Raw genomic sequence first — 26,190 nt, 5'->3', positions numbered from 1 at the left:
TGATTTTGGTTTCCTTTTCTATTTTTTTTCCTTGTTACAAGAAGGTCTTTCATGATCCTATGCTGGAATACACAATCACTGGCCTCCAGTTCCATGAAGTATGGAGGTGAAACAGTAATTTAGTAGCTACAATGTATGTTAAAATTAAAATTATATTTTTTAAAAAAACATTGCTTCTATATACTGCCTGTGAAGCATACTCCACTTCATTTTGGGGAAATGTTTACCAATTTTTCAAGACAAAGGAAAATTCCAGGTTTCTGGCTTGTTTGAACAGGGATAATGTTCCCATTAACTGAGATAAATAACACAGATAAATAAGCAAAGAAAGAGTTCAGTGAGATTCCTGTTTGGACACTCAGGTGCCTGTGTCCAGACACAGCTGAATATGCAGGCCTAAGGCCCTCAAGGAAGGCCAGACTTAGAAGAAGGGGGCTGGAAATTATCATTTAGATAATTTAAATTATCACGTAAAAAAAGTCCTAAACCAAAGTGAGACGACCAAGTTTAAGGGGAAGAGAAGGGGATTCTATGATGAACCATAAGAAGGAAGTGTCAGCAGAGAGTAAGAAAAACAATAAACGAAAAAGAACATGGAATCCCTAGGACAAGGAGTTTCCAGAAGGGAAGGTAGGATCGACAGCGTAAAACAGAAAAAAGTTCAGCATGACGAATGCTGACAAGCAGACTGGATTTGGTTTTACAGAGGTCCTGGCAGCACTTGCCAGAGCAATTTCAATAAAGACAAAGGGACTGAAGCCAGTTGTGCCATTAGGAAGAACCAGAAGTGCTTCGCCTATAAGCTTTCAAGGGTCTACAGAAATGTCTAAGAGTGGAACATTTAAATTAAACTTTTAAAATAATTAAATTAAAAATTAATAAATTAACATTATTAATTGATAAACCTGGCACTCAGAAACATTTCATTCCACTTGGAAACAACTTCTAGGTTAGATTTTTTTTTTAAACTTCACATGAATTCTTTAGCAAGCATAATGATTGCCAAGAAATCATAATCAATCGTAAGTGAGTTACTCAATGCCAAATCACTTCAAAAGCAAAAGCACACAAATCTTTTCAAAATAATTAACCCTATTTAATCAGTGATGTGGATCCATTTTATAGGCTCAAATGATCTGGGGTAAGACCGCCAACATAAAGTACCCTGGGACAGTGAAGACTTTAAACTGGCCCTGGTAAATGGAAGCTTATGGGGACACTAAAAGTTTGGCTAAGAAACAAAGAGAAATATAACAGAGAAGTTAAAGGCAAATGCAGGATGAAGGAAAATGTTACAGGCTGAGGAAAAAGTCAGTAGAGAGTTGGAGACTAAGATACAGAGAGATGTTGGTAGAGAAGAGATCACTTCATGGTGTAAGGTCCTGAAGAAAACAAGTATAAGGATCAAAAGCACTCATGTCTAGGGTTCTAAATAACAGGAGGAAGGATGAGGTACAGATTTAGATAAAATTTGCAGGCCTGGGTTAGAAATTAAGATAATTTGTGCTTGAGTCCCACAATAGTTATTACTATGATTATTATTACTATTTTAAAGGGAAGATCTTTTGCTGAATGTTCAGGGAATAGGGTTGGAAAGATGGCTTTAGAAGAGAGGCAAAGGGCCAGGTGCAGTGGCTAACTTTGGGAGGCTGTGGTGGGCAGATCACTTGAGGTCAGGAGTTTGAGACCAGCCTGGCCAACATGGTAAAACCCCATCTCTACTAAACACACAAGGTGTGCCTGCAGTCCCAGCTATTCAAGAGGCTAACGTGGGAGAATCACTTGAACCCTGGAGCTAGAGGTTGCATGACCCAAGACAGCACCACTGCACTGCAGCCTGGGTAACAGAGTGAGACTCTGTCTCCAAGAAAAAAGAAAAAAAGAGAGAGGGAAAAGCAATTAAGAATAATCACAGTATTTTTAAGAACGTCTTCTCATATAATTCTTGTAATCACCTTGTCACCTTGTGAGCACAGATATCACTAGTTGCCGTATTACATATTAATAAAAGAAACCTGGACTCTAAGTTATACAGGATCATTGCTTTCAAATAACTTTTTAACCTTATGTTAAAGATCTCCTGCTACTGAACTATAACTCTCAGTTTTTCCAAGTGCTTAAGAGTATAGCTATGATGCCTTTGATCTTACAGCATGTCTCAGGGACCGTGACCTACACCGCCTCCATCCAAGGGGGACTAAACAGCTATACCCCACTCCTTGTCCTTGCTCAGAGACTCAGCACTTAACAGTGGAGAGAAAAGTATACCTGAGAGCCAAAAACTATGATGATTCTGAGCATGGTTTGATACTTCGAAGCTTTTAAGAAATGTAGTTCACATCCAGTCTTAACAAACATTCCTGAAACATATCACAAATGCCTTACAAAAGTAAGGCATTTTCCAACAGGGTGTTTAGGGGTACTTAAATACATAGATAAAACAGGGAGTGGTCAGCCAGTAGGATTAAGACCATAATGACAATTCTGAAAAGAAAGTATCAGTAGTCATTAGGTCTTTCTCTTTAATCAGAAACAAAGCACTGAAATGGATTTAAGATGTCCCAATTAAAACTGTTAAGAATACCAAATATAAGATCACCAAAAGAGTAATGTCTCATCTCAGTTTAAGCCTCCTGCTTCAAATGCCAGAAAGGTGTTTGAATTCCAAGAACTAGATCCTGTATGTGGAAATCTTGTTGAACCCATGAGTGACAATATGTAAGAGAAGATTCCAAGTTCTCTCTCCATCCTGCTCAACCTATATGGCGAACCTGACATTACTGGCTGACCAAACCTTGTTAAAAGCTCCTCCTCTCATAGCTTCTGTGACTACTGCATGCTCTAAGGTTTCCTCCTGTCCTTGGGGGTCTGTTCCTTCCTTCCTTTCAACATTAATTCCCTCCTGAAGGAACTGCCTTTTTGTTCTTCTTTCTCTACACTTATCTCCGTTTGGCTTATTCATTCTTATGGATTGAATTATTAGTAAGTTAATGATGTCCAAATCTACATACACAGTCTTAACCTCCAGCCAATTATCTAGCTCCACAGTTCCAGTTTCTTCCCATCTGTTGTGCTGCCATTCATTGGCTCCCAAACCGAAAACTCTATAATCACCACTTACTATTTTATACAGAATACTAAAAACAAACAAACAAACAAACAAAAGCCTGGTGATAGTACTCTTTTAATTGAGAACTGGGAGCCTCTGTGTGACTATGCTTCCCAGCTGTCTGCCTGCTTATATTGAATGAGTCAAGAAAACCATGTTAAGGCATGAAATACATCTCAAGGCATTGTTGTATTTATGCTATTAGAAGTACGTTTTATACAAACAAAGTTATGTAGACTGTGCCACGTCAAATGCGAACTAAGAAGTGAGAAGAGAGGAGATTTGGGTAGTCTAGGCAATGAGGCCATATAAATCCAAAACTGTTACTATATTCTCACAAAAGCCAATACAGAACAACAAAGAGAACAAATAAAACTACACAAACTTCAGGTCTTCCACACATCCAAACTTCAAATTAACTGTAAGAAGAAAAGTAAAAACAGAACCCCTAATGAGCTCTCTTCCCTGTTCTAGCTGCAAGCCTGTGTGAATGGCAAGGAGAGTTTGGGGAACACCGAATGGAATGGAGAGGGCAGGAGCTAGAATTAGTTCTAACATTGATCTAAAACCATCTTCAGAAAGAGAAAGTGTATCCTATGAGTGAAAATACGGGAAAAAGGGATAATAAAGACTAGATCACAGATTTTTTTTTTGAGACGGAGTTTCGCTCTTGTTACCCAGGCTGGAATGCAGTGGCGCGATCTCAGCTCACCGCAACCTCCACCTCCTGGGTTCAGGCAATTCTCCTGCCTCAGCCTCCTGAGTAGCTGGGATTACAGGCACGCGCCACCATGCCCAGCTAATTTTTTGTATTTTTAGTAGAGACGGGGTTTCACTATGTTGATCAGGATGGTCTCAATCTCTTGACCTCGTGATCCACCCACCTTGGCCTCCCAAAATGCTGGGATTACAGGCGTTAGCCACTGTACCCGGCCCTAGATCACAGATTTTAAGGTACACTGGATACAGGGTGGTGATCTTGGAAAGTTGATAACTTAGCAGGGAAAGAAAATTAAAAGGAAGAAAAGGTGCCAACCTCAAACCATCAACCCTGTCCATAGATATAGACAAAAAGTCTTTATTTATTTAAAACACACACATACAGAAATAAATGGTTACAAGAATTTCAACAATTCATCTGATAAAAACTTCCTTAAAAAAATAGTGAAGTAGAAAACGATGTCATATTCTAAACAGAATCAAATATCTTCAAGCAAGCATTTGGGTACATGGAAGAAAAAAACAACAAAACCCTTGATCAGGAACTCAAAAACAAAAGAAGTGGACAAAAACAGAAAGGAACTGAAACAGAAGTGACTGAACCCAAGAAAGAAACACAAGAAAAAAGGCAAAATCATTTCACAAATAATCACAGAATTACATGGGGCCCAAGAAGAACAGATTCACACAAAATCATAGTAAGGGAATTGAGGACAGCAGAAAAACAACCAAGACAATGAAACTGAGATAAAGAAAGAAAGAAGGAAAAAGTATCAGAAAGTGTCTGACAGAGAATACAGGTAAAGGAGCATTTATTTATATATAATTGGAATTCCACAGAAAATTAAACAATTAAGTAGAACTACTATTTAAAATTATAATCCAAAAAATTTTCTGGGAATAAAGGAAGACCTGAATCTATATACTTACAGAGCTCACTGAGCCTGCAGCAAGGAAAACTAAAATGCAACAAAGGTTCTTTTTTCCCCAGGGTCTCGAGAAGGAGGGAAGGGGCAGGTGCCAAACAACTTCCAAGTACAAGAGAATTAGACTGGCATCAGAATTCTCAAAAACAACATAGAAAGCAACGTAAAAATGTAGTAGCATTTTCAAAAACCTGAAATAAAGAAATGTAAATCAAGGAGTTTATATTTAGCTAAACTATCCTCAAGTAGGAAGGCTACAGAAAAATAGTTTTAAACATACGAGAGTTCACGAGAATTCTATGCCCATCAGTCCCTCTTGAGAAATCTACTAGAAGATAAACTGTATCAGATAATGGGGGAAACTTAGGCAAAAGAATTTATAATGAGCATTTAATATATTTAATTATATGTCTAAGACTAAAACACAGGTGGAAACCAAGTAAAAATATATCATGTGAGCTAGGCACGGTGGCTCACACCTGTAATCCCAGCACTTTGGGAAGCCGAGGTGGGTGGATCATGAGCTCAAGAGATCGAGACCATCCTGGTCAACATGGTGAAACTCCATCTCTACTAAAAATACAAAAAAATTAGCTGGGCATGGTGGCGCATGCCTGTAATCCCAGCTACTCAGGAGGCTGAGGCAGGAGAATTGCCTGAACCCAGGAGGCGGAGGTTGCGGTGAGCCGAGATTGCACCATTGCACTCTAGCCTGGGTAACAAGAGCGAAACTCCATCTCAAAAAAAAAATATATATATATATTATATATTATATTATATATTATATATTATATAATATATATAATGTAATATGTGATATATGTTAAAGTTGCATGTTCTAACAAAGCATAAATGAAACAAAATTTGATGGAAAAGGGAAAATTAAAAAAAGAAAGAACAAGTTCATTGCTTATTGTATTAAAAAAAGGTGGGATTTAACACAAATATAATGAAAAACTCACAACCAGGTAATAAACGGTTAATTTTTAAAGAACAGTTACAAAGGCATTAAAAAAGTTGTAACACCAAAGGCAATCACTAAAACAAACACATAAAAACTTATCTAAATATCAAAAGTTTTAAGTCAAAGAAAAAAAAATTTTAAGTCCAAGTCAAAACACAACAAAAAAACCATCACACACAGAAACATAGCAAATAAAATATAAATAATAATCAAAACATAAAAGATGACAGATTTGATGCTAAACATTTTTATCAAGAAATATAAATGAGTTTGGGAGGCTGAGGCAGGTGGATCACCTCAGGTCACAAGTTCAAGACCAGCCCGGACAACATGATGAAACCCCATCTCTACTAAAAATAGAAAAATTAGCTGGGCATGGGGGTACATGCCTGTAATCCCAGCTACTAGGGGAACTGAAACAGAAGGATTGCTTGAACCTAGGAGGTGGAGGTTGCTGTGCACCAAGATCCTGCCACTGCACTCCAGCCTGGGCAACAGAGTGAGACTCCATCTCAAAAAAAAAAAAAAGAAAGAAAAAAATATGAATGAGTTAAACTTACATATTCTAATAAAAAGATTGTTTATTTGTTCACTAAGCAAAGTCCTAATATATGCTCTATACAAGAGACATACATAGAACAAAATGGTTCAACAAAATTGTTTAAATATGGGGGTTCAACATAAGCAAATCAATCAACATAATCCATCACATGAATAGAACCAATGATAAAAGCCACGATTGTCTCAAGAGATGCAGAAAAGGCCTTTGATAAAATGCAACATCCCTTCATGCTAAAAACTCTCAATAAACTTTGTATTAATGGAACATACCTCAAAATAATAAGAGCTATTTATTCCAAACCCACAGCCAATATCACACTGAATGGGCAAAAGCTGAACCATTTCCTTTGAAAACTGGCACAAGACAAGGATGCCCTCTTTCATCACTCCTATTCAACACAATATTAGATGTTCTGGCCAGGGCAATCAGGCAAGAGAAAGAAATAAAGGATATTCAAATAGGAAGAGAGGAAGTCAAATTGTCTCTGTCTACAGATGACATGATTGTATATTTAGAAAACCCCAATGTCTTAGCCCAAAATCTCCTTAAGTTGATAAGCAACTTCAGCAAAGTCTCAGGATACAAAATCAATGTGCAAAAATCACAAGCATTCCTATACACCAATAATAGACAAACAGAGAGCTAAATCATGAGTGAACTCCCATTCACAACTGCTACAAAGAGTGTAAAACACCTAGGAATACAACTTACAAGGGATGTAAAGGACATCTTCAAGGAGAACTACAAACCACTGCTCAAGGAAATAAGAGAGGACACAAACAAATGGAAAAACATTCCATGCTCATGGATAGGAAGAATCAATATCGTGAAAATGGCCATACTGCCCAAAGTAATTTATGGATTCAACGCTATCCCCATCAAGCTACCATTGACTTTCTTCACAGAATTAGAAAAAAACGACTTTAAATTTCATATGGAACCAACAAAAGAGCCTGTATAGCCAAGAAAATCCTAAGCAAAAAGAATGAAGATGGAGGTATCCTGCTACCTAACTTCAAACTATACTACAAGGCTACAGTAACCTTGTGAATTTTAGATATTAGCCCTTTGTCAAAAGGGGCTAATACCATACAAAACAGCATGGTATTGGTGCCAAAACAGATATACAGACCAATGAAACAGAACACAGGCCTCAGAAATAACACCATACATCTACAATCATTTGATCTTTGACAGATCTGACAAAAACAAGCATTGGGGAAAGGATTCCCTATTTAATAAATGATGGTGGGAAAACTGGCTAGCCATATGCAGAAAACTGAAATTGGATCCATTCCTTAAACTTTAAACAAAAATTAACTAAAGACAAAAATTAACTCAAGATAGATTAAAGATTTAAATGTAATACCTAAAACCATAAAAACCCTGGAAAAGAACCTAGGCAATACCATTCAGGACATAGGATGGGCAAAGACTTCATGACAAAAACACCAAAAGCAATGGCAACAAAAGTCAAAATTGACAAATGGGACCTAATTAAACTAAAGAGCTTCTGCACAGTGAAAGACACTGTCATCAGAGTAAAGAGGTAACCTACAGGATGGGAGAAAACTTTTGCAATCTATCTATCCTACAAAGAGCTAATATCTAAAATCCACAAGGAACTTAAACAAATTTACAAGAAAAAAACAAACAACCCCATCAAAAAGTGGGCAAAGGATATAAACAGACACTTTTCAAAAGAAGACATTTATGTGGCCAACAAACCTATGAAAAAAAGCTCATTATCACTGGTCATTAGAGAAATACAAATCAAAACCACAATGGGACACCATCTCATGCCAGTCAGAATGGCGCTCGTTAGTCAAGAAACAACAGATGCTGGAAAGGATGCTGAGAAATAGGAACACTTTTAATTTGGTGGGAGTATAAATGATTCAACCATTGTGGAAGACAGTGTGATGATTCCTCAAAGATCTAGAATCAGAAATGCCATTTGACCCAGCATTCCCATTACTGGGTATATGCCTGCAAAATTATAAATCACTCTACTATAAAGACACATGCACACATAACATTTATTGCAGCACTATTCACAATAGCAACGACTTGGAACCAACCCAAATGCCCATCAATGATAAACTGAATAAAGAAAATGTGGCATATATACACCATAGAATATCATGCAGCCATAAAAAAGGATGAGTTAATGTCCTTTGCAGGGACATCGATGAAGCTGGAAACCATCATTCTCAGCAAACTAACACAGGAACAGAAAACCAAACACTGTGTTCTCACTCATAAATGGGAGTTGAACAATAAGAACACATGGACACAGGGATGGGAACATCACATACCAGGTCCTATCAGGGGTTGGGAGGCTAGGGGAAGGATAGCATTAGGAGAAATACCTAATGTAGGTGATGGGTTGATGGGTGCAGCAAACCACCATGGCACATGTATACCTATGTAACAAACCTGCCCATTCTGCACATGTATCTCAGAACTTAAAGCATTAACTGTGACAAAGAAGGATATTCTTTAATGTTAAAAGTCTCAATTCACTATATACATATTATAATATCTACATACCACAAACACAGCATCTATTTCTATAAAATAAAAACTACAAAAGATGCAGGGAGATGTAGAAGCCTGCTAATGATAAGAGATTTTAACACGCCATGCTCAGTAACACACCATTCTCAGACTAACTGGACCATTAATAAGAAAGGATACAGAAGGCCTAAACAACATAATCAATTTGTAAGCTTATGATCATATACTGAACTTTATTGCCTGAAAATGGAGAATATACAGTCTTCGCAACTGCAAATGAAATATTCACAAAAACTGATCATTTATTAGGCTCCACTTCCCCCAAATATCAATATGTTCCATAAAACAGAATGACTAAAATAGTATTCTCTGATTTTAATGCAACAAAACTAGAAAGTATTAACAAAATTTTTTAAGTTACAAGGCATTTTCATATGGAAACTAAATAATTTCCTATTATACAACTCTTGGAAGAAAAGGCAAGTATAAACAGAACTAAAAAATTGTTTAAAATGATAATGAAAACATTATATATCTGAATTTATGGGCTATTGTTTGAAAATAACCAGAAAAAAATTTATAGCCTTAAACACTTTATTAACAAAATGAAGGAATAAAAATAAATTCCCAGCTCAAGAAGCTGAAAAAAAGAACAATAAAAAGTACCAAAAAAAAAATAATAAAAATAAAAGTAGCAATTAATAATTTAGAGAATAGAAAAAAGTAGTTTTTTTTTTTTTTTTTTGAGACCAAGTTTCGCCCTTGTTGCCAGGCTGAAGCACAATGGCGCGATCTCAGCTCACTGCAACCTCTACCACTTGGGTTCAAACAATTCTCCTGCCTCAGCCTCCCAAGTAGCTGGGATTACAGGCATGCACCAGCACACCCAGATAATTTTGTATTTTTAGTAGAGGTGGAGTTTCACCACAATTGTCAGGCTGGTCTCAAACTCCTGACTTCAGGTGATCTGCCCACCTTGGCCTCCCAAAGTGCTGGGATTACAGGCATGAGCCACCACACCTGGCAAAAAAAAAGTAGTTCTAATTAATAAATTAAAATTCTACCTGCTGAAGAAAAATAACAAATAAACATACCATTAGATATGAAAAAAAGAATTTATAAAGATACAACATCAGAAATAATAAGAGTAAAACAATTGAAAGAGAGGAAATCCTAGTTTCCTAGGATTAGTTTACAGACATCTTTTTTTACTTTTTCCTGAGGCAGAGTCTCACTCTGTTGCCCAAGCTGGAGTGCAGTGGCATGATCTCAGCTCACTGCAACCTCTGCCTCCCGGGTTCAAGTGATCCTCCTGCCTCAGCCTCCCAAGTAGCTGGGATTACAGGCACCTTCCACCACGTCTGGCTAATTTCTCTATTTTTAGTAGAGGTAAGGTCTCACCATGTTGGCCAGACTAGTCTCAAACTCTTGACCTCAGGTGATCTACCCGCTTAAGCCTCCCAAAGTGCTGGGATTACAGGCATGAGCAACTGCACCCATCCCTTTACAGACACCTGTACAAATAAATTTGAAAACCTACAAGCAAGGGACATTTCCAAAATTGATCCCATTCGAGATACAAAGTTTAAAGAGACCAATTTCTATAAAAGAAATGAAGTTATCAAGAAAGCACTCCACAAAAAGCACCATGCTCTGATAATTTTACAGCGCAATCCTACCAAGGATTCAAAGACCAAATAGCCTCAATACTGTATAAGTAGTTCCAGAGCTTTGGAAATGAAGGAAAATGTCTTAATTCTTTTTATGAAACAAGTAAAACAAAGACACATAAACAAAAAGAAAGAAAACTACAACTAATATCACCTTTGAATACTGATGCAAAGCTTTAAATAAAATATTAGCAAACATAAGTCAACAACATGGTTAGAAAACGATACACAAAGAACATGAGAGACAGCCAAGGAATGCAAGGTTGGTTCAATCCATTAATATAATACATCACAGCCATAGCTCTAAGAAGAAAAATCATGATTATCTACATAAATGCCAGGGGGGAAGAAAAGCCTTCAACAAAACTAAGATCCATTCCTGATTAAAGAAAAAAAAAAAGACAAACTCAAGAAAATAGGAATTCATGCATACTTTCTCAGCATGACAAACAAGTAAACATATATAATTTACATTAAAGCCAGAATCTTATTTTTAATAGAGAAACACTAAAGGCATTTGAACTAATATTAGGAATCAGATATTCTCTATAAACTATCGAGCACTGTATTAGAGGTATTTTTGAAGGCAATTTTAAGAGAAATCAATTAGAGGTGTCAGAATTGGAAATGAAGGTGTAGAACCACCTTTAATTGCAAGTGATATGATCATGCACCTGAAAAACCCTAATGAATCAACGATCTTTAGATGGCGAAGAAACAGGTACTTTCAAACATTGCTGCTGGGTATCAAAATTGGCATATTCCTTATGGATGAAGATTCAGTAATATCTAACAAAACTACACGTTTACCTTTTAACTCAGCAATTGTAATTCTAGGAACACCAGATATTAATTCTCTAGTAATATGAATATACATACACACAAAGCTATCATTCACTCTGGCACTATTTATGAAACACTGAAAATAAGCTAAATGTCCATACATAGGAGGGTAGCCAAATAAACTATAGTACATCCACACAATGGTGTATTAAGCAGAATGAGAATGATTTATTTGATATGGAATGGTTACCAGGATATATTTTAAGTGAAAAATGCAAAACTTAAAGGAGTATGTATCCAAAGTACTCCACTCTTTGTGTAAGAAAGGGGGAAATGAGAAAATATATATATCTATGTCTACATATATGAGCAAGACTAGTTACCTACAGAGTATAGAACAGAATAAAACAGAAAGGCTGAGGAAATAGAAGGGGGGAAATGACACCTTTTTGAATATACCTTTATGTACATCTTGATTTTTGAAACCAGGTCAATGTTTTGCCTAGACAAAATCAACAAGGATTGGAGGAAAACCCTAAAATTGAATACAAACAGAAACAAAGGAATCAAACTATGTTTCAAATGAATAACATAACCACACTCTAACACAGAAGAGGAGAATTAACCTAAGTAATTTCTGAATACAGTATCTGAACTAAAGACAAAAAATTCTAAGCAAGTGCTGAGCTCTAATTAATAAGATTCTTTTTTTCAAAGGTATGGCTTTGCAATTCTTAAACTACTTTTTAAGCATTACAGACAGCATTTAACATGTAAGAAAATACACTGTGAATAAAATGGAAGTCAAGAATTAAACATTTGGAAAGGAGAAATGAATCCTGTGTGGTGTAGAACTGTAACTGAAAGTATAAATAGGGACACATACCCACACACACTCATATATATCCATGCACATATATACACATATACATTCATATATCTACATTCACAAACAAACTCATGTTCACTGTTTTTCATCTAAGCAATCTTAGCCTAAGACTCATATTATTAGACCTGAAAAAATGAAATTTTCCAATTTCTAAATCTAAATTTACAAGATATTGGCTATGCAAGCTATGGTTTAGGAAAGTGTTACCATCTATTAGAAACAAAGCTTTTACACATAATAGCCAGGCTAATATTTGAAAAGAAAAAAAAATGTACTCATATATGTGACCGGATCATGAAAACAGGAAAAATATAATATTAATTCTAGTAAATATTTAAATACGCCCATCTCAGATTATTTTCATGTTAGTAAGAGTAATCACATTGTCTTTTATAAAAGTTGCAAAGATGCAAATGTTACCTGGTATTTCACAATGAAACGTATTAAAAGTCACAGTACCTTACAGTAAAATCATACGAGCAAGAGGCCAGCACAGAAGCATGAAATGGGGAAAACTAAAAAAAAAAAAAAAGAAAAGAAAAGAAACCAAAAAAAAAACCTTTTTGAAGTCAGCTGTAATTATAACATTGCTTTCTATGATCATTCCATAAACATCATAATACATTTAAGTTTAGTCAGAGCTGTCACTTAAAATTACGCTTTTCCAAAACATACATCTTTTAATTTGCAGCAAAAGTCTTCTGGCCTTTTAAGTATCCATCTTCAGGAAAAACATTTTTATATTCTCCAAAGAAAATTATCCCTCAAGTCTTTTAGAACTTATTTAGAATATTCCCAAAGTGTTGCTATTCTAGAAAAATTAAATACAACTTCATATGGACTATCCAAAAATGATTCTTACAAGCCGGATGAAGTGGTTCACGCCTGTAATCCCAGCACTCTGGGAGGCTGAGAAGGGCATATCACCTGAGGTCAGGGATTCGAGACCAGCCTGGCCAACATAGTGAAACCCTGTCTCTAATAAAAATACAAAAATTAACCAGGCATGGTGGTGCACACCTGTAATGCCACCTATTTGGGAAGTTGAGGCAGGTGAATTGCTTGAACCCAGGAGGCGGAGGTTGCAGTGAGCCGAGATCGCGCCACTGCACTCCAGCTTGGGTGACAGAGAGAGACTTCGGCTCAAAAAAAAAAAAAAAAGCAAACAAACAAAAATGATTCTTACAAATATAAGGGAAATATAATAGTACAAATAAATAATGACATTATTTACCAATTTTACAAATATATATTATGATTGCTATAATTAAAGCTATCAAAATAAACATTTAAAATAAAAACAGCTTTAAGACATTTTTGTTATTTGTATATTATAGCTAATGAAAAATTATATAAAGAATAAAAAGCAAATTTAAAGACAAGTAATGTCTTTTAAATAAAAACGTACTTAATAAGTTGACCTTTACAATTACATTTCTTCAGTGTTTGTCTTACCAGCACTTTAAGTTAAATACAGATATATAACTACATTTGACTAGCACTTAAGCACTTTCACTACATTACCTTATTTCATTCTAAGAATCACTCTGAAATATAGAGAATATTTTTAACCTGCTAAAACTTGTCCACATAAAACAAAGTTTTGTTAAATTTGCACAGAGCACTGTGTCTCCTATGTTGCACTGCGGTCAGTGAAACTTAAAATATTAATATAACTAAAAATTTAGAATTGTTGGCCAGGCATGGTGACTCAGCCTATAATCCCAGCACTTTGGGAAGCCAAGGCAGGCAGATCACTTGAGGTCAGAAGTTTGACACCAGCCTGGCCAACACTGTGAAACCCTGTCTCTACTAAAAATACAAAAAAATTAGCCAGGTATGGTGGCATGCACCTATAGTGCCAGCTACTTAGGAGGCTGAGGCAGGAGAATCGCCTGAACCCAGGAGGCAGAGATTGTAGTGAGCCAAGATTGTGCCACTGTACTGCAGCCTGGGTGATACGGTGAGACTCCATCTTAAAAAAAAAAAAAAAAAAAAAGAAAAGGAAAAAAGAATAGAATTTTTAAAATAGTAGGGATAATAATATATAATTATCTTATTTTTTAAAATCAGTAAGGTACTTTTTTTACCTTTAATGTAAAAAACAAAGAATGAAATGGGGAGATATCACTTAACAAAATGCTTTCCACTGTCATTTAGCAGAAATTGCCTAAACAAAAAAGCCAGGAAACTAACCTAAGTCATCTTATACCCAGAGAAATGTATTGGGACCATCATTAAAAATTTACCTCATTCTCTGCTGTTCACAGAGTAAAAAACTTCTATATCCCAAACATTTGTGAATAGTCATGTATGTTATCATGCTGGGAAAAAGAAAGTATTAACCATCTCTTTAGACCTGTTTCTATAAGGTAAAGAGACTCCCACTAATTAGAAACTTACGAAGAACATAATACTAAAAGTGAATTACTTTAGTTAAAAAAAATATTAAAGGAAATAATACATTAGGGGTGAAAGAATGATAAAAAGATTTTTATTTAACCTTAAGTATTGAATGTCTACATTGCCCAAATTCATTCAATAATTATTCAAATATTTTTACCTAATTTTAGCTTTTAATATTAATTGGGTAACAAAAACACATATAAAAAAGAATTAGTAACTTCAATCCCTAAACCCAGAACACTTTTTAATATATGCTTCACTGATTATATAAATTTATTCTACATATAAAATAAAAGATGAAAACTTACTTTCACCCTCCTAACAGCATAGGTATGACCAAGAAGTTCAAACACTGGTTGCCGTACATTCCTTAAGTCCCAGCCTCTCAAACTGCAATCAACTGCCCCTGTCACCAGCAAATTCTAAAAACAGTTTAGAGAAAAATAAACCGTGACATCTTGGCAGAGCAGTATGCAGGCTTTCTACCAGAAACAACATCTACTTTCTGATAATTATTTAATATGAACCCAGGAGTCATTTTTGAGAAGCTGTATAACGAGTATCAATATTAATAGCAAAAAATTAATATGACCTGTGAGGAAAAGAACTCAATATGCTTTAACTACATGATGGAACACTACACACAACTGGAAAAGGCATAGCTCCAAAGAGCATTGTGGATTTTCTAATTCACCTTCAGCAGTGGCAGAAGTACCTAAAGGATTGAAAATTATATCTGACAAATGAACCCAGCTTTCTCTTCAAAAGGTTTTCGCTGGAATCCCAGCACCTTGGGAAGCAAAGGTGGGAAGATCACTTGAGGCCAGGAATTTGAGACCAGAATGGGCAATAAAGCAAGACCCTGTCTACACAAAAAATTAAAAAAATTAGCCAGGCATGGTAGCACACACTTGTAGTTTTAGCTACTTGAGAGGCTGAGTGAGGCAGGAGGATTGTGTGAGCCCAAGAGTTCAAAGCTACAGTGTGCTATGATCGCCCCACTGTACTTCAGCCTGGATAACAGGGCAATATCTTGTCTCTAAAAAAAATAAAATTAAAAATTAGAAATGGTTTTCAAGGCCAGGTGCAGTGGTTCACTCTTATAATCTCAGCACTTTGGGAGGGCGACACTGGTAGATCACTTGAGCCTAGGAGTTTGAGACCAGCCTGGGCAACACAGTGAGACCCCAGCTCTAAAAAACAAACAAACAAAAATTTCAACATAATCTGAGGTTTTTCCAGGCATTAAAAGGCAAGAGGTCTGTTTATTTAGGGACATCTGAAAAAGCATGCGCTACGAATTAAATTTTTCCATGTTCTCTAAATCAAAATTAATCATTGTTTCTAACCCTCTTGGACCAAGTCTTAATATAATATCTAATCATATCCAAAAATGTAATCAAATAGTGGTGAGTCTATCTAGCCCAGCTTTACAAATTCTGCTATCTGGAACCCCAAGTGAACCCAGAGGTCCTGCCTGAACAGGCCAAATGCTGGGTCTACACTCAGTCCACCCCACATAACCCAGAACAGCAATGTATTAAGTTGGTGCAATGTATTTAAGTTATTGCCATTACTATCAATGCAAAAACTGCAATTACTTTTACACCAACCTAACATTGTCTGAATATGTTGGGCTTTAGTGTAAGCTAATTTGAAGAAAAGTTTCAGTGATTAGAAAATAATTTTTATAAACCACGTTCAAATGTCTATCAGCATCTTTCTTTAGAATTCCCAAACATCTGATATATGGGCCATAATTAATTTTCCAATATGAAAATTCATTTATGAGTCTGAATCTGTAGTCATCAGCACTGAAATGTTTAGATTGAGTAACATCATTTCATATGTATTATATTTTCTTTTAACTTATTTAACTTATTTTTATTTAAAGAACTCTGCCAATACACTGCTCTTTTAACTTTAATTAATTTAAAACTGGGAAAAAAGCAAAGTGTACATTTTAGCTATTTGTCACAGTCAACAGACCACTTCAGGGACATAAATACAGTCACGCATCACTTAATGATGGGGATATGCCTTGAGAAATGTGGCATTGGGTAATTTCATCTTTGGGTGAACATCACAGAGTATACTTATACAAACCTAAATGGTATAGCCTACTACAACAGCTAGGCTAGATGGTACAGCCTATTACTCCTAGACTACAAGCCTATACAGCATGTTACTGTACTAAATACTGTAGGCTATTGTTCTGTATCCAAACATAGAAAAGGTACAGTAAAAATATAGTATGGAAGATAAAAATGGTAGTAGGGCCCTTACCATGAATGAAGCTTACAAAACTGGAAATTACTCTGCGTGAGTTAGTAAGTGAGTGGTAAATGAATGTGAAGGCCTAGAACACTACTGTATACTAAATTTATTTTTTGAATTTTCTTTTATTTTTGAGATGGAATCGTGCTCTGTCACCAGGCTGGAGTGCAGTGGCACAATCTCAGCTCACTGTAACCTCTGCCTCCTGGGTTCAAGCGATTCTCCTGCCTCAGCCTCCCAACTAGCTAAGACTACAGGCACGCACCATCAAGCCTAGCTATTTTTTGTATTTTTAGTAGAGATGGGGTTTCACCATATCGGCCAAGATGGTCTTAATCTCTTGATCTCGTGATCCACCCACCTCGGCCTTCCAAAGTGCTGGGATTACAGGCATGAGCCACCCTGCCGGGCCAATTTCCTTTCTTCAATAATAAATTAACCTTAGCTTACTGTAACTTTTTTGCTTTGTTAAACTTTCTAATTTTTTTTAACTTTTTGACTCTTCATAATAACAAAACTTAAAACACAAATACATTGTACAGCTCTACAAAAACATTTTCTTTCTTTATATCCTTATAAGCTTTTTTCTATTTTTAAATTGTTTTTAACTTTTTAAACTCATTTGTTAAAAACTAAGATACACACACATTAGTTTAGGACTACACTGAGTCAGGATTATCAGCATCACTGTCTTCTACCTCCACATCTTGTCCTGCTGGAAGGTCTTTGCGGGCATTAGGAATTTTTCAGCTCCATTATAATCTTAGGGGCCCTGTTATATATGCAATCTGTCACTGGCTGAAATGTTGTTATGCAGTGCGTGGCTATAGTACATTAACACATATTTAATCCACTGCTATCTCTTAATTCATATGCTCATGTGGTTAACTGAGGCTTTAAAAAAGTTGCACATGGACACTTATCTTACAGAGGCATGAAAATTGGTTAGGCTTAAAAAGGAAGATGAAACAGAAAAATTTAAAAACTGATGGACTGTCAAATTAAAAATCAAGTTACAAATAGCTCAACAGCCTGACTAGCAAGGTGAAAAAGAAATAAAAGCAAAAGATGATACAAAATTGCAGGGTTAAGAGCAATAAAGAAAAAAAATTACATAAATTGGTAAGGCAGTTTCCCAAAACAAACAAGTAAGGCTGCACTGTTGAACTTTGAGAATTTCTGTTTCTTATTTTGCCTGTTTTATGAGCACTTAAATCCAATTAATGCTAATGCAGGTCAGTCACAATTATTAATTAGAAAGGAAAGGGACAGAATATAACTTAATGGTCCAGGAACACCACCAAAGTCCACGTAAACAAAGATAAATAAAATTTAGAACATTTTAACATTAGGAAGGACAGAAGCTCAGGACAGAGCCATATACTATACCTCATTGTATTTACACCAGTCACAACTCAAGATTTCTGCCTGATGTGCTGGAATCACGATTCTGACTCCTGCTGCTTTCACATCCCATATTCTCAGAGTCTGATCACCTGGTAAAAAAAGAAAGACTTAATCATTTCCCGTCACACCACTTGAATGTGCAGTGACGTATTAATAACGATAAGTCAAGTAAAACTACATGGCTTTCACTGTTAGGATACTGCCACCTTTAGACTTATTTTTTAAACCATAATAATGTATAAGAACTATTCAAATGAAGGAATACAAAAGTAATAGTGCACCGTGATAATGCTTTAAGGAGGAAAACTGAATCTCACAGAGATAAACACAAATAACTAAACACGCACCACACCTGGTACATTTTTCTTTAAGGCAGGAAAGACCCTGAAAATTCTCCCGTTAGGAAATAAGTGATCACTCCGATTCAGTGTATTGTACTAGAAACCAACAACAGAGTAACAGTTTTACTGCTAAAGGCAGGCAAAGTCTACCAAGCCAAAGTGGAGAATTTTTACTTTTCAAGTATACTGTATTTTAGTGGGCAAGCTATAGGTGTATTTTTCTACAAAAAAAAAAGAAAGAAAGAAAGAAAAAAGAAAGCTAAAAACATTTTATTTTATTTTTTGAGACAGAGTCTTGCTCTATTTGTCAGGCTGGAGTACAGCGGCATGATATCGGTTCATTATAACCTCCACCTCCTGGGTTCAAGCAATTCTTGTGTCTCAGCACCTCCCCCAAGTAGGTGGGATTACAGATGCATGCCACCTTGCCCAGCTAATTTTTGTATTTTTAGTAGAGATGGGTTTCAGCTGTGTACAATGGCTCATGCCTGTAATCCTTGCACTTCGGGAGGCCAAGGCGGGCAGATCACCTGAGGTCAGGAGTTTCAACATAATGAAACCCCGCCTCTACTAAAAATACAAAAAATTAGCCAGGTGTGATGGTGGCCACCTGTAATCTCAGCTACTTGGAAGGCTGAGGCAGAAGAATCACTTGAATCTGGGAGGTGGAGGTTGCAGTGAGCCAAGATGGCGCCACTGAACTCCAACCCAGGCAACAAGAGCAAACTTCCATCTCAAAAAAAAAAGAGAGAGAGAGAGAGATAGGATTTCACTATTGTTGGCCAGGCTGGTCTCAAATTCCTGACTTCACGTGATCCTCCCACCTTGGCCTCCCAAAGTGCTGGGATTACGGGTGTGAGCTGCCGCGCCTGGCCAACAAGCTAAAAACATTTAAAGATTACACTTTGCATTATTACAAAAATAGTTTGCATTACTTAACTGTATGGTCACCCCGATTAAATATTTTATATGTTATTTACCTCCAATTTTTCTAAACTATAAGGAAACAAAGGATGGATGACAGGATGAATAAAATACGGAATACATATATCTACCTCAAAAGTAAAATATAAACAACTGATGATAGAAGAAAACCAGTTCCATGTAATGAAACACGTAGTTTCTGGCGTGATAGCAGGTGGGGTCTTGAATCCCATTTTGTGGTTATAGGACCCTGCCTAGGATATGTAATATCTCTAAGACTGATTCCTCATTTCTAAAAGAGACACAGAATGCCTAACATGCAGCGCTGTCTAAGAATTTAATCAAGTCTCTGTAAAGTACCTGGCATGGTCTCTAACACATAGCAGACACTGCCAAATATGGTATATAAAAACGCTAACGTTTTAAAGCATCTTTTACTTACCTCCATATATTTTCCTATAGTTCTAAATCATATATTGTTAAGCTAAATGTAGCTATCCTAGGCAATTTTTTTCCAGCTTCTTTGGAAGTTGCTTAAGAAAGATTAGATATGTGTTGGCAGTCATGAAACACCGAGATTAAGAACAGGGCCTTTGCAGTTCCGGAGCTTGGTTCTAATCCAGCTCAATCGTTCTGTGGTCACTGATGCTTAATCAAGTTACTTTGCTGATCTTCAGTTTCCTACCTACAATAAGACAACTGCCCTGTAAGGCTGAAATGGGACAAGGTAGCAGCGTGAATATGGTGCCAGATAAGCAGTAACCCCTCAGTGTTTCTTTTTTTAAATGAGAAAAAATACCCATGATTAGAAGTTATTTCTTTCCCCTAATAATAACATAAATAATAGCTAATATTTATTAAGTGCTTCCAATGTGCCACATACTATTCTAAGCATTTTATACATATTTTTTCTAAAAAATCACAACTATATAAAGTAGGAATTTAGATATATATATAAAAAGTAATTGTGTAGTACTATACAAACGAGGAAACTGCAGCTAACACCCAGCATAGTAAGCAATAGAAGCACAGGACCTGGAACCAGAACCCAGGCACTCTGGGTCCCCAGCATGTGCACTTCACAAGTTTACAATCACACTACGCTGCTGCCTCCTTGTGTTGCTGGAGAACAAATGCCAAACAGTCAATGCTGGCTGATTCTGGGGGAATTCTTTTAATTCTTTTAATTTCCAGGATGGAGTGCAGTGGTGCGATCTCAGCTCACTGCAACCTCTGCCTCCCAGACTCAAGCAATCTTCCCACCTCAGCCTCCTAAGTAGCTGGGACTACGGGCGCACATCACCATGGCCAGCTAATTTTTCTATTTTTGGTAGAGACGGGGTTTTGCCATATTGGCCAGGCTGGTCTCCAGCTCCTGAGCTCAAGCAATCCACTGACTTCGGCCTCCCATAGTGCTAGGATTACAGGGTGAGCCACTGCGCCCAGCCTTAATGTTACTTTTTCTATAAATTGGAGAAAAATCATTCCTTGCTCTGACCACAGCTGACAGGTCAAAGGCGGGTATTTGGGATTTTTCTGAACTTCAAATGAAAAATAATGTCAGTCCCTCTTCTATGGCAAAATTTACAAAGTATAATAAAATTCAGGACCCACTGGTGACAACATATCTCATTGTGAAAAAGGAATGATGAGATTGAAAGTACCAAAAGGAAATTGTTCAGGATTGGTACAGGTTAGAGTTTCAAATAACTCCAAGGGCCCTCATTAGAATCACTGTCCGTGGTCTAGCCCCCAGTCAGTAAAATTTGTTTCCAGAATGCCAAATAGCTTGGATGAAATGATCTCTCATGATTTTCTCCAGCCTTCAGTGTATAATGCAGGGTGATGTGGATGTCTGTTGTTTGGTCTGCCCAGCAATACCCCTTTTCTGGGAACAGCATGTCCTTTTCTCACCAAGTGATTCTATAAAGACTTATACCTCAACACAATTGACTGGCCAAAGGCAGGTCCAGGCAAGGCCAACTGCAGTACCTCATTCCCCGCTCTGACAGCTGAAAAGGTCAAAGGTAGGTACTTGGGATTTTTCTAAACTGTAACTGAAAAAATACTACCTGTCCTTCTCTTATGGTAGCATTTACAACTTATAAAATTCAGGAGGCTGGGCATGGTGGGTTACACCTGTAATCCCAGAACTTTGAGGGGCTAAGGCAGGAGGACTGCTTGAGTCCAGGAGTTTGAGACCAGCCCGAGCAACATAGTGAGACTCTGTTTCTACAAAATATTTAAAAATTAACTGGGCATGGTGGCACACACCTATAGTCCCAGCTCAAAGGTTGAGGTGGGAGTGTTGCTTGAGGCCAGGAGGTCGAGGCTGCAGTGCGCCATAACTGCAATACTGCACTCCAGCCTGGATGACAGAACAAAACCCTGTCTCAAAAATAGAAAAATATGGCCAGGGGCAGTGGCTCATGCCTATAATCCCAGCACTTTGGGAGGCTAAAGCAGGTGGATCACTTGAGGCCAGGCATTTGAGACCAGCCTGGCCAACATGGCAAAACTCTGTCTCTACTAAAAATACAAAAAAATAAATTAGCCAGGCATGGTGGTACATGCCTGTAATCCCAGCTGCTGAGCAGGCTTGGGTACAAGAATTACTTGAACCCCAGAGGTAGAGGTTGCAGTGAGCTAAGATCACGCCACTGCACTCCAGCCTGGGCAATGGAGACAGATTCTGTCTCAAAAATTTATATATGTATTCATGAACTACTTGGTGGCCACATATCTTACTGTGTGAAGAAAGCCAGTCTACAGTCAGGTGAACAAGTAGGGAAAAGTCCAGATGAGAGACAGAATGTGACTTGGGGGCCTTTCAAGCAGCCGTTCCCTTTCTGGAATATGCTCTTTAACAAATTTTGCAAAGATCTAACATAGTCCCAGTTCTATCACTTGTAGGCAAAGGAAATTACTCATCATAAGGGAGTAAAGGGTATTCTCCTGAGGCTTCAGTCTCCTGAAGCTAGCTCCAAAGAAAACCATTTGATTAAGCACCAGACTTCCATTAAAATAAATAAAATGGCTAAATAATATATACTAGCTATAGCATGTCTCAAGATCAATAAGCTTGGGTTCACCCTAATAATATATGAGTATGTGCATTGATTTAAAGTACCAAAAGAGGTCAGGCATTGTGGCTCACGCCTGTAATCCTAGCACTTTGGGAGGTCAAGGTAGGCAGATCGTTTGAGTTCAGGAGTTCCAGACCCACCTGGGCAACCACATAATCCTGTCTCTACAGAAAATACAAAAATTAGTCAGCCTTAGTAGCATGCACCTGCAGTCCCAGCTACTCAGGAAGCTGAGGTGGGAGGATTGCTTGAGCCTAGAAGGTGGAGGCTGCAGTGAGCTGAGATTGTGCCGCTGCATTCCAGCCTGGGTGACAGAGCCAGACTCTGTCTCAAAAATAAAAATAAAAAAATTTACAAGTACCAAAACATTACAGTGAAAGCAGACTAGGAGATTAAGAACTGTTATTGTAGCAATAATATGAATGAGTCTCACAAGAGATAATGCTGTGAAAGAAACCAGACACAAAGATATGAAAATAGGTAACATGAATCCATGTTATTGGAAGGCCACACAGTGGTCACCTGGGGTGGGAGGTGGTGAGAAGTGACTACAAGGATGGGAGGAGGCCCTCTGGGAATGTTCTGTTTCTTCATCTGGGTGCCAGTTACAAGGATGTGTTCAGTGTAAGAATTTGCCAAATTGTATACTAAGATTATGTACTGTTCAATATGTGTTTATGCTTCAGTAGAAGGTTAAACAACACAACAACAAAGGTTACATCTCTGGCACAACAGTTCTGTTCCATACCACCATTTTCATGCAATATTAAAAAAAAAAAAAGAGCCATGGCTTCAGCTATCCCCTCTTGCAGTTAATTTAACAGGCACAAAAATATGAAGACTGCTGGGCAGGAGCTGAGAATTCCACTTCCTTGACGGCAACTCCTGATGTAACCATTTGGCACTCTGTCCTCGCCATTTTGTTTTCCAGGTAGGAAAGAGGTCTTTTGACCAAATGGTACAATGACTCATTCAACTCTTTTAGCTGCCAGGACATCTGCATTTACGTTGTTTTTTAAATTGAATTTTCTAGACAATTGGCCTTTCATTGACAGGCAGACATTTATCTATGGCCCGTGATGATGCCATAGACTCACCTGAATTGCCAGATTCTCTTATCAATTGCAGACCTGCCACTGACAGAACCAGTGACTTTTTTTTTTTTTTCCAACTGAGACAGAGACTCTGTTGCCCAGACTGGAGTACGGTGGTGCAATCTCGGCTCACTGCAACCTCTGCCTCCCAGGTTCAAAGGATTCTCTAGCCTCAGCCTCCCAGTAGCTGGGATTACAGGTGCCCACTACCACGCCCAGCTAATGTTTCTGAGTTTTTAGTAGAGACTGGGTTTCACCCTGTTGGTCAGGCTAGTCTCGAACTCCAAATCTCAAGTGATCTGCCCACCTTGGCCTCCCAAAGTGCTGGGATTACAGGCATGAGCCACTGTGCCCAGTCAGAACCAGTGAATTTAAATGTACAATATGGATGAGGACCTGGCTGTTACCATGTCTAATTTCAAACTGCAGCAAGTAAGAAGTTCCATAAGGAGAATGAGTGTAAACATAGAACCTAAAACTGGGAAGTGAACTGAGTAGCAAAAGGGTACTCTGGGGCCAATGTAATATTACTTAACCAAAATGCTCTGTGCCTCTCAGATGTAATATAACTTTTTCTTACAATAGAATGAGGTATGCTTTAACGACTGAATCCCACACATTCAGGCATGATTATGACTTATGCAATTAGATGGAGTCTGTGACAACAATAATTTAGTTTTAAATGATTCCAAAGATAATTTACTTCATATTAGTCCTCTTCATAAAAAGAGCTCAAATATTCTTCCCTATTTCATATAATTTAGAAATATGAATTCTGTACTGACACAACTACCACGAATTAGGCAAAATGTAGTGTCTTTAGGGAACTCTGCTATGGAAGGTAAATCTAAATGTATTAATAGTTCTCTAAAACTTCCCCCATTTTGGCCTGTCTTAATTTAGCTAATGATAACAAATTTGATTCTAGATTTGCAAAACTATACAACCTTGAAGATGACTAAATTCTTGGAGTAAACTAAATGCTACGTTCTCATATCTTAAATTAAAACATAAATTGTTGTAATCAGTTGAAAGATATACTTAACTGGATGTGTGCAAGAGGATTAGACATAATCCTATAGCATAATCCTTGACTGCCTATTGCATAAGCTTCCACCATGAAAAACAAATATTTTACAACTATGGGTTCCATACCACAAATTTTGCAGTTGAGATTACTTTATGCAAAGATTGTGTTATAACTTATGTACTTGTCTGTAAGCAAGAAGATAAAGCAAGAGAATTAATAAAGATAAACTCACAAAACTGAGAAAAAACTAAGCAGTTCTCAAACTAAAGAACCCGATTCTCTGAATTCAGCACTGAAACCATTCTGTAGGTTTCTTGGGAAAAAAAAAAAAGAGTTGAGTATATCCCTTCAAAAACAGACATGCAATTCCCATTACCTCAAATAGAACTAAGCTGTCAAGTTGGCATCTCAAACAGAGCTCTTCCATAGACTAGTACAGTGCTTCCCAAATTGAGCTGCTCACTAGATTCAGCTGGGATTTAAAAATATACCTCAGAGAGGTATTCTGTCTTTTTATTCAGCAAGACTAAGATGAAGCCCAGAATTCTGCTGCTGTTTTTTTAAGCTCACGCAATGGTTCTGATGATTAGCTAGATTTTAGAATCACTGGACTAGTATATTACTAGTCCATGCATTCCAGAGTCTGCCTAAAGCAAGTTACTCTAGAGCTCTGTTCTAAGAGTTTTAGTTCTCAGATAAGCACTAACTGTCCATTGTTATAGCACATATATACTGCAAAGGCCATTCTGATGGTCTTCAAATACGCTCTGTTCTCTCCACATTCCAACTTTTGCCTCCTGCTTCTCATTTCCTAACTCTTACTTATTCATAAGTAACCTGACAAGCTCAGGAATCCATTTATACATTTCCACAGAATTCTGGGCACACGTGTTAATAATAGGTAACGCTTAAGGCCGGGTGCAGTGGCTCATACCTGTAATCCCAGCACTTTGGGAGGCTGAGGCAGGAAGACTGCTTGAGCCCAGGAGTTCCAGACCAGCCTGGGCAACACAGTGAAACCCTGTCTCTACCAAAACTACAAAAATTAGCTGGGCATGGTGATGCATGCCTGTGGTCTCAGCTAGTACGCTGAGGTGGGAGGATTGTTTGAGCGTGGGAAGCAGAGATTTCAGTGAGCTGAGATGGCACCACTGCACTCTAACCCGGGCAACAGAGCCAGACCCTGTCTCAAAAAAAAAAAAGGTAATACAGAGCGTTGACTCTACCAGTCACTGTTCTAACTAAGCCCTTTATGTACATTAGCCACTTACTCCTCCTCAAAACTTCCTGATGTAGATACCATTACCACCCTGATTTTAGAAATGAGGAATGAGGAGACAGAGGTTAAGCAGCATGACCAAAGAATGTCTCATAACAGCAGGAAAGTTTTTGTCTTAGCATTCCTCTTTCCTACTGGACTACATGCTCTAGGAGGGCAGGAACTCCATCTGTTTTCCTCACTGAATCTCCAGTGCCCAGTAA

General features: G+C 37.4%; 1 protein-coding gene across 3 annotated transcripts in view; it reads right to left on the bottom strand.

Moving 5' to 3' along the window:
• Positions 1-26,190, bottom strand: part of PEX7 (peroxisomal biogenesis factor 7) — an 86,709-nt gene that overhangs the window by 34,610 nt on the left and 25,909 nt on the right. For 2 of the 3 annotated variants that reach the window (XM_078370166.1, XM_078370167.1), the window contains exons 6-9: positions 18,216-18,322; positions 14,858-14,971; positions 12,603-12,658; positions 11,714-11,789 (exon numbers count right to left, since the gene is read on the bottom strand). In XM_078370166.1, coding sequence (XP_078226292.1) covers positions 11,714-11,789; positions 12,603-12,658; positions 14,858-14,971; positions 18,216-18,322 — 353 coding nt within the window. The remainder of the gene's footprint in view (positions 1-11,713; positions 11,790-12,602; positions 12,659-14,857; positions 14,972-18,215; positions 18,323-26,190) is intronic. The other variant, XM_002747059.6, reaches the window with a different exon arrangement.

Source organism: Callithrix jacchus, chromosome 4, assembly GCF_049354715.1.
Source record: "Callithrix jacchus isolate 240 chromosome 4, calJac240_pri, whole genome shotgun sequence".
NCBI lineage: Eukaryota > Metazoa > Chordata > Mammalia > Primates > Cebidae > Callithrix > Callithrix jacchus.
This window is presented reverse-complemented; position numbering and strand designations above follow the sequence as displayed.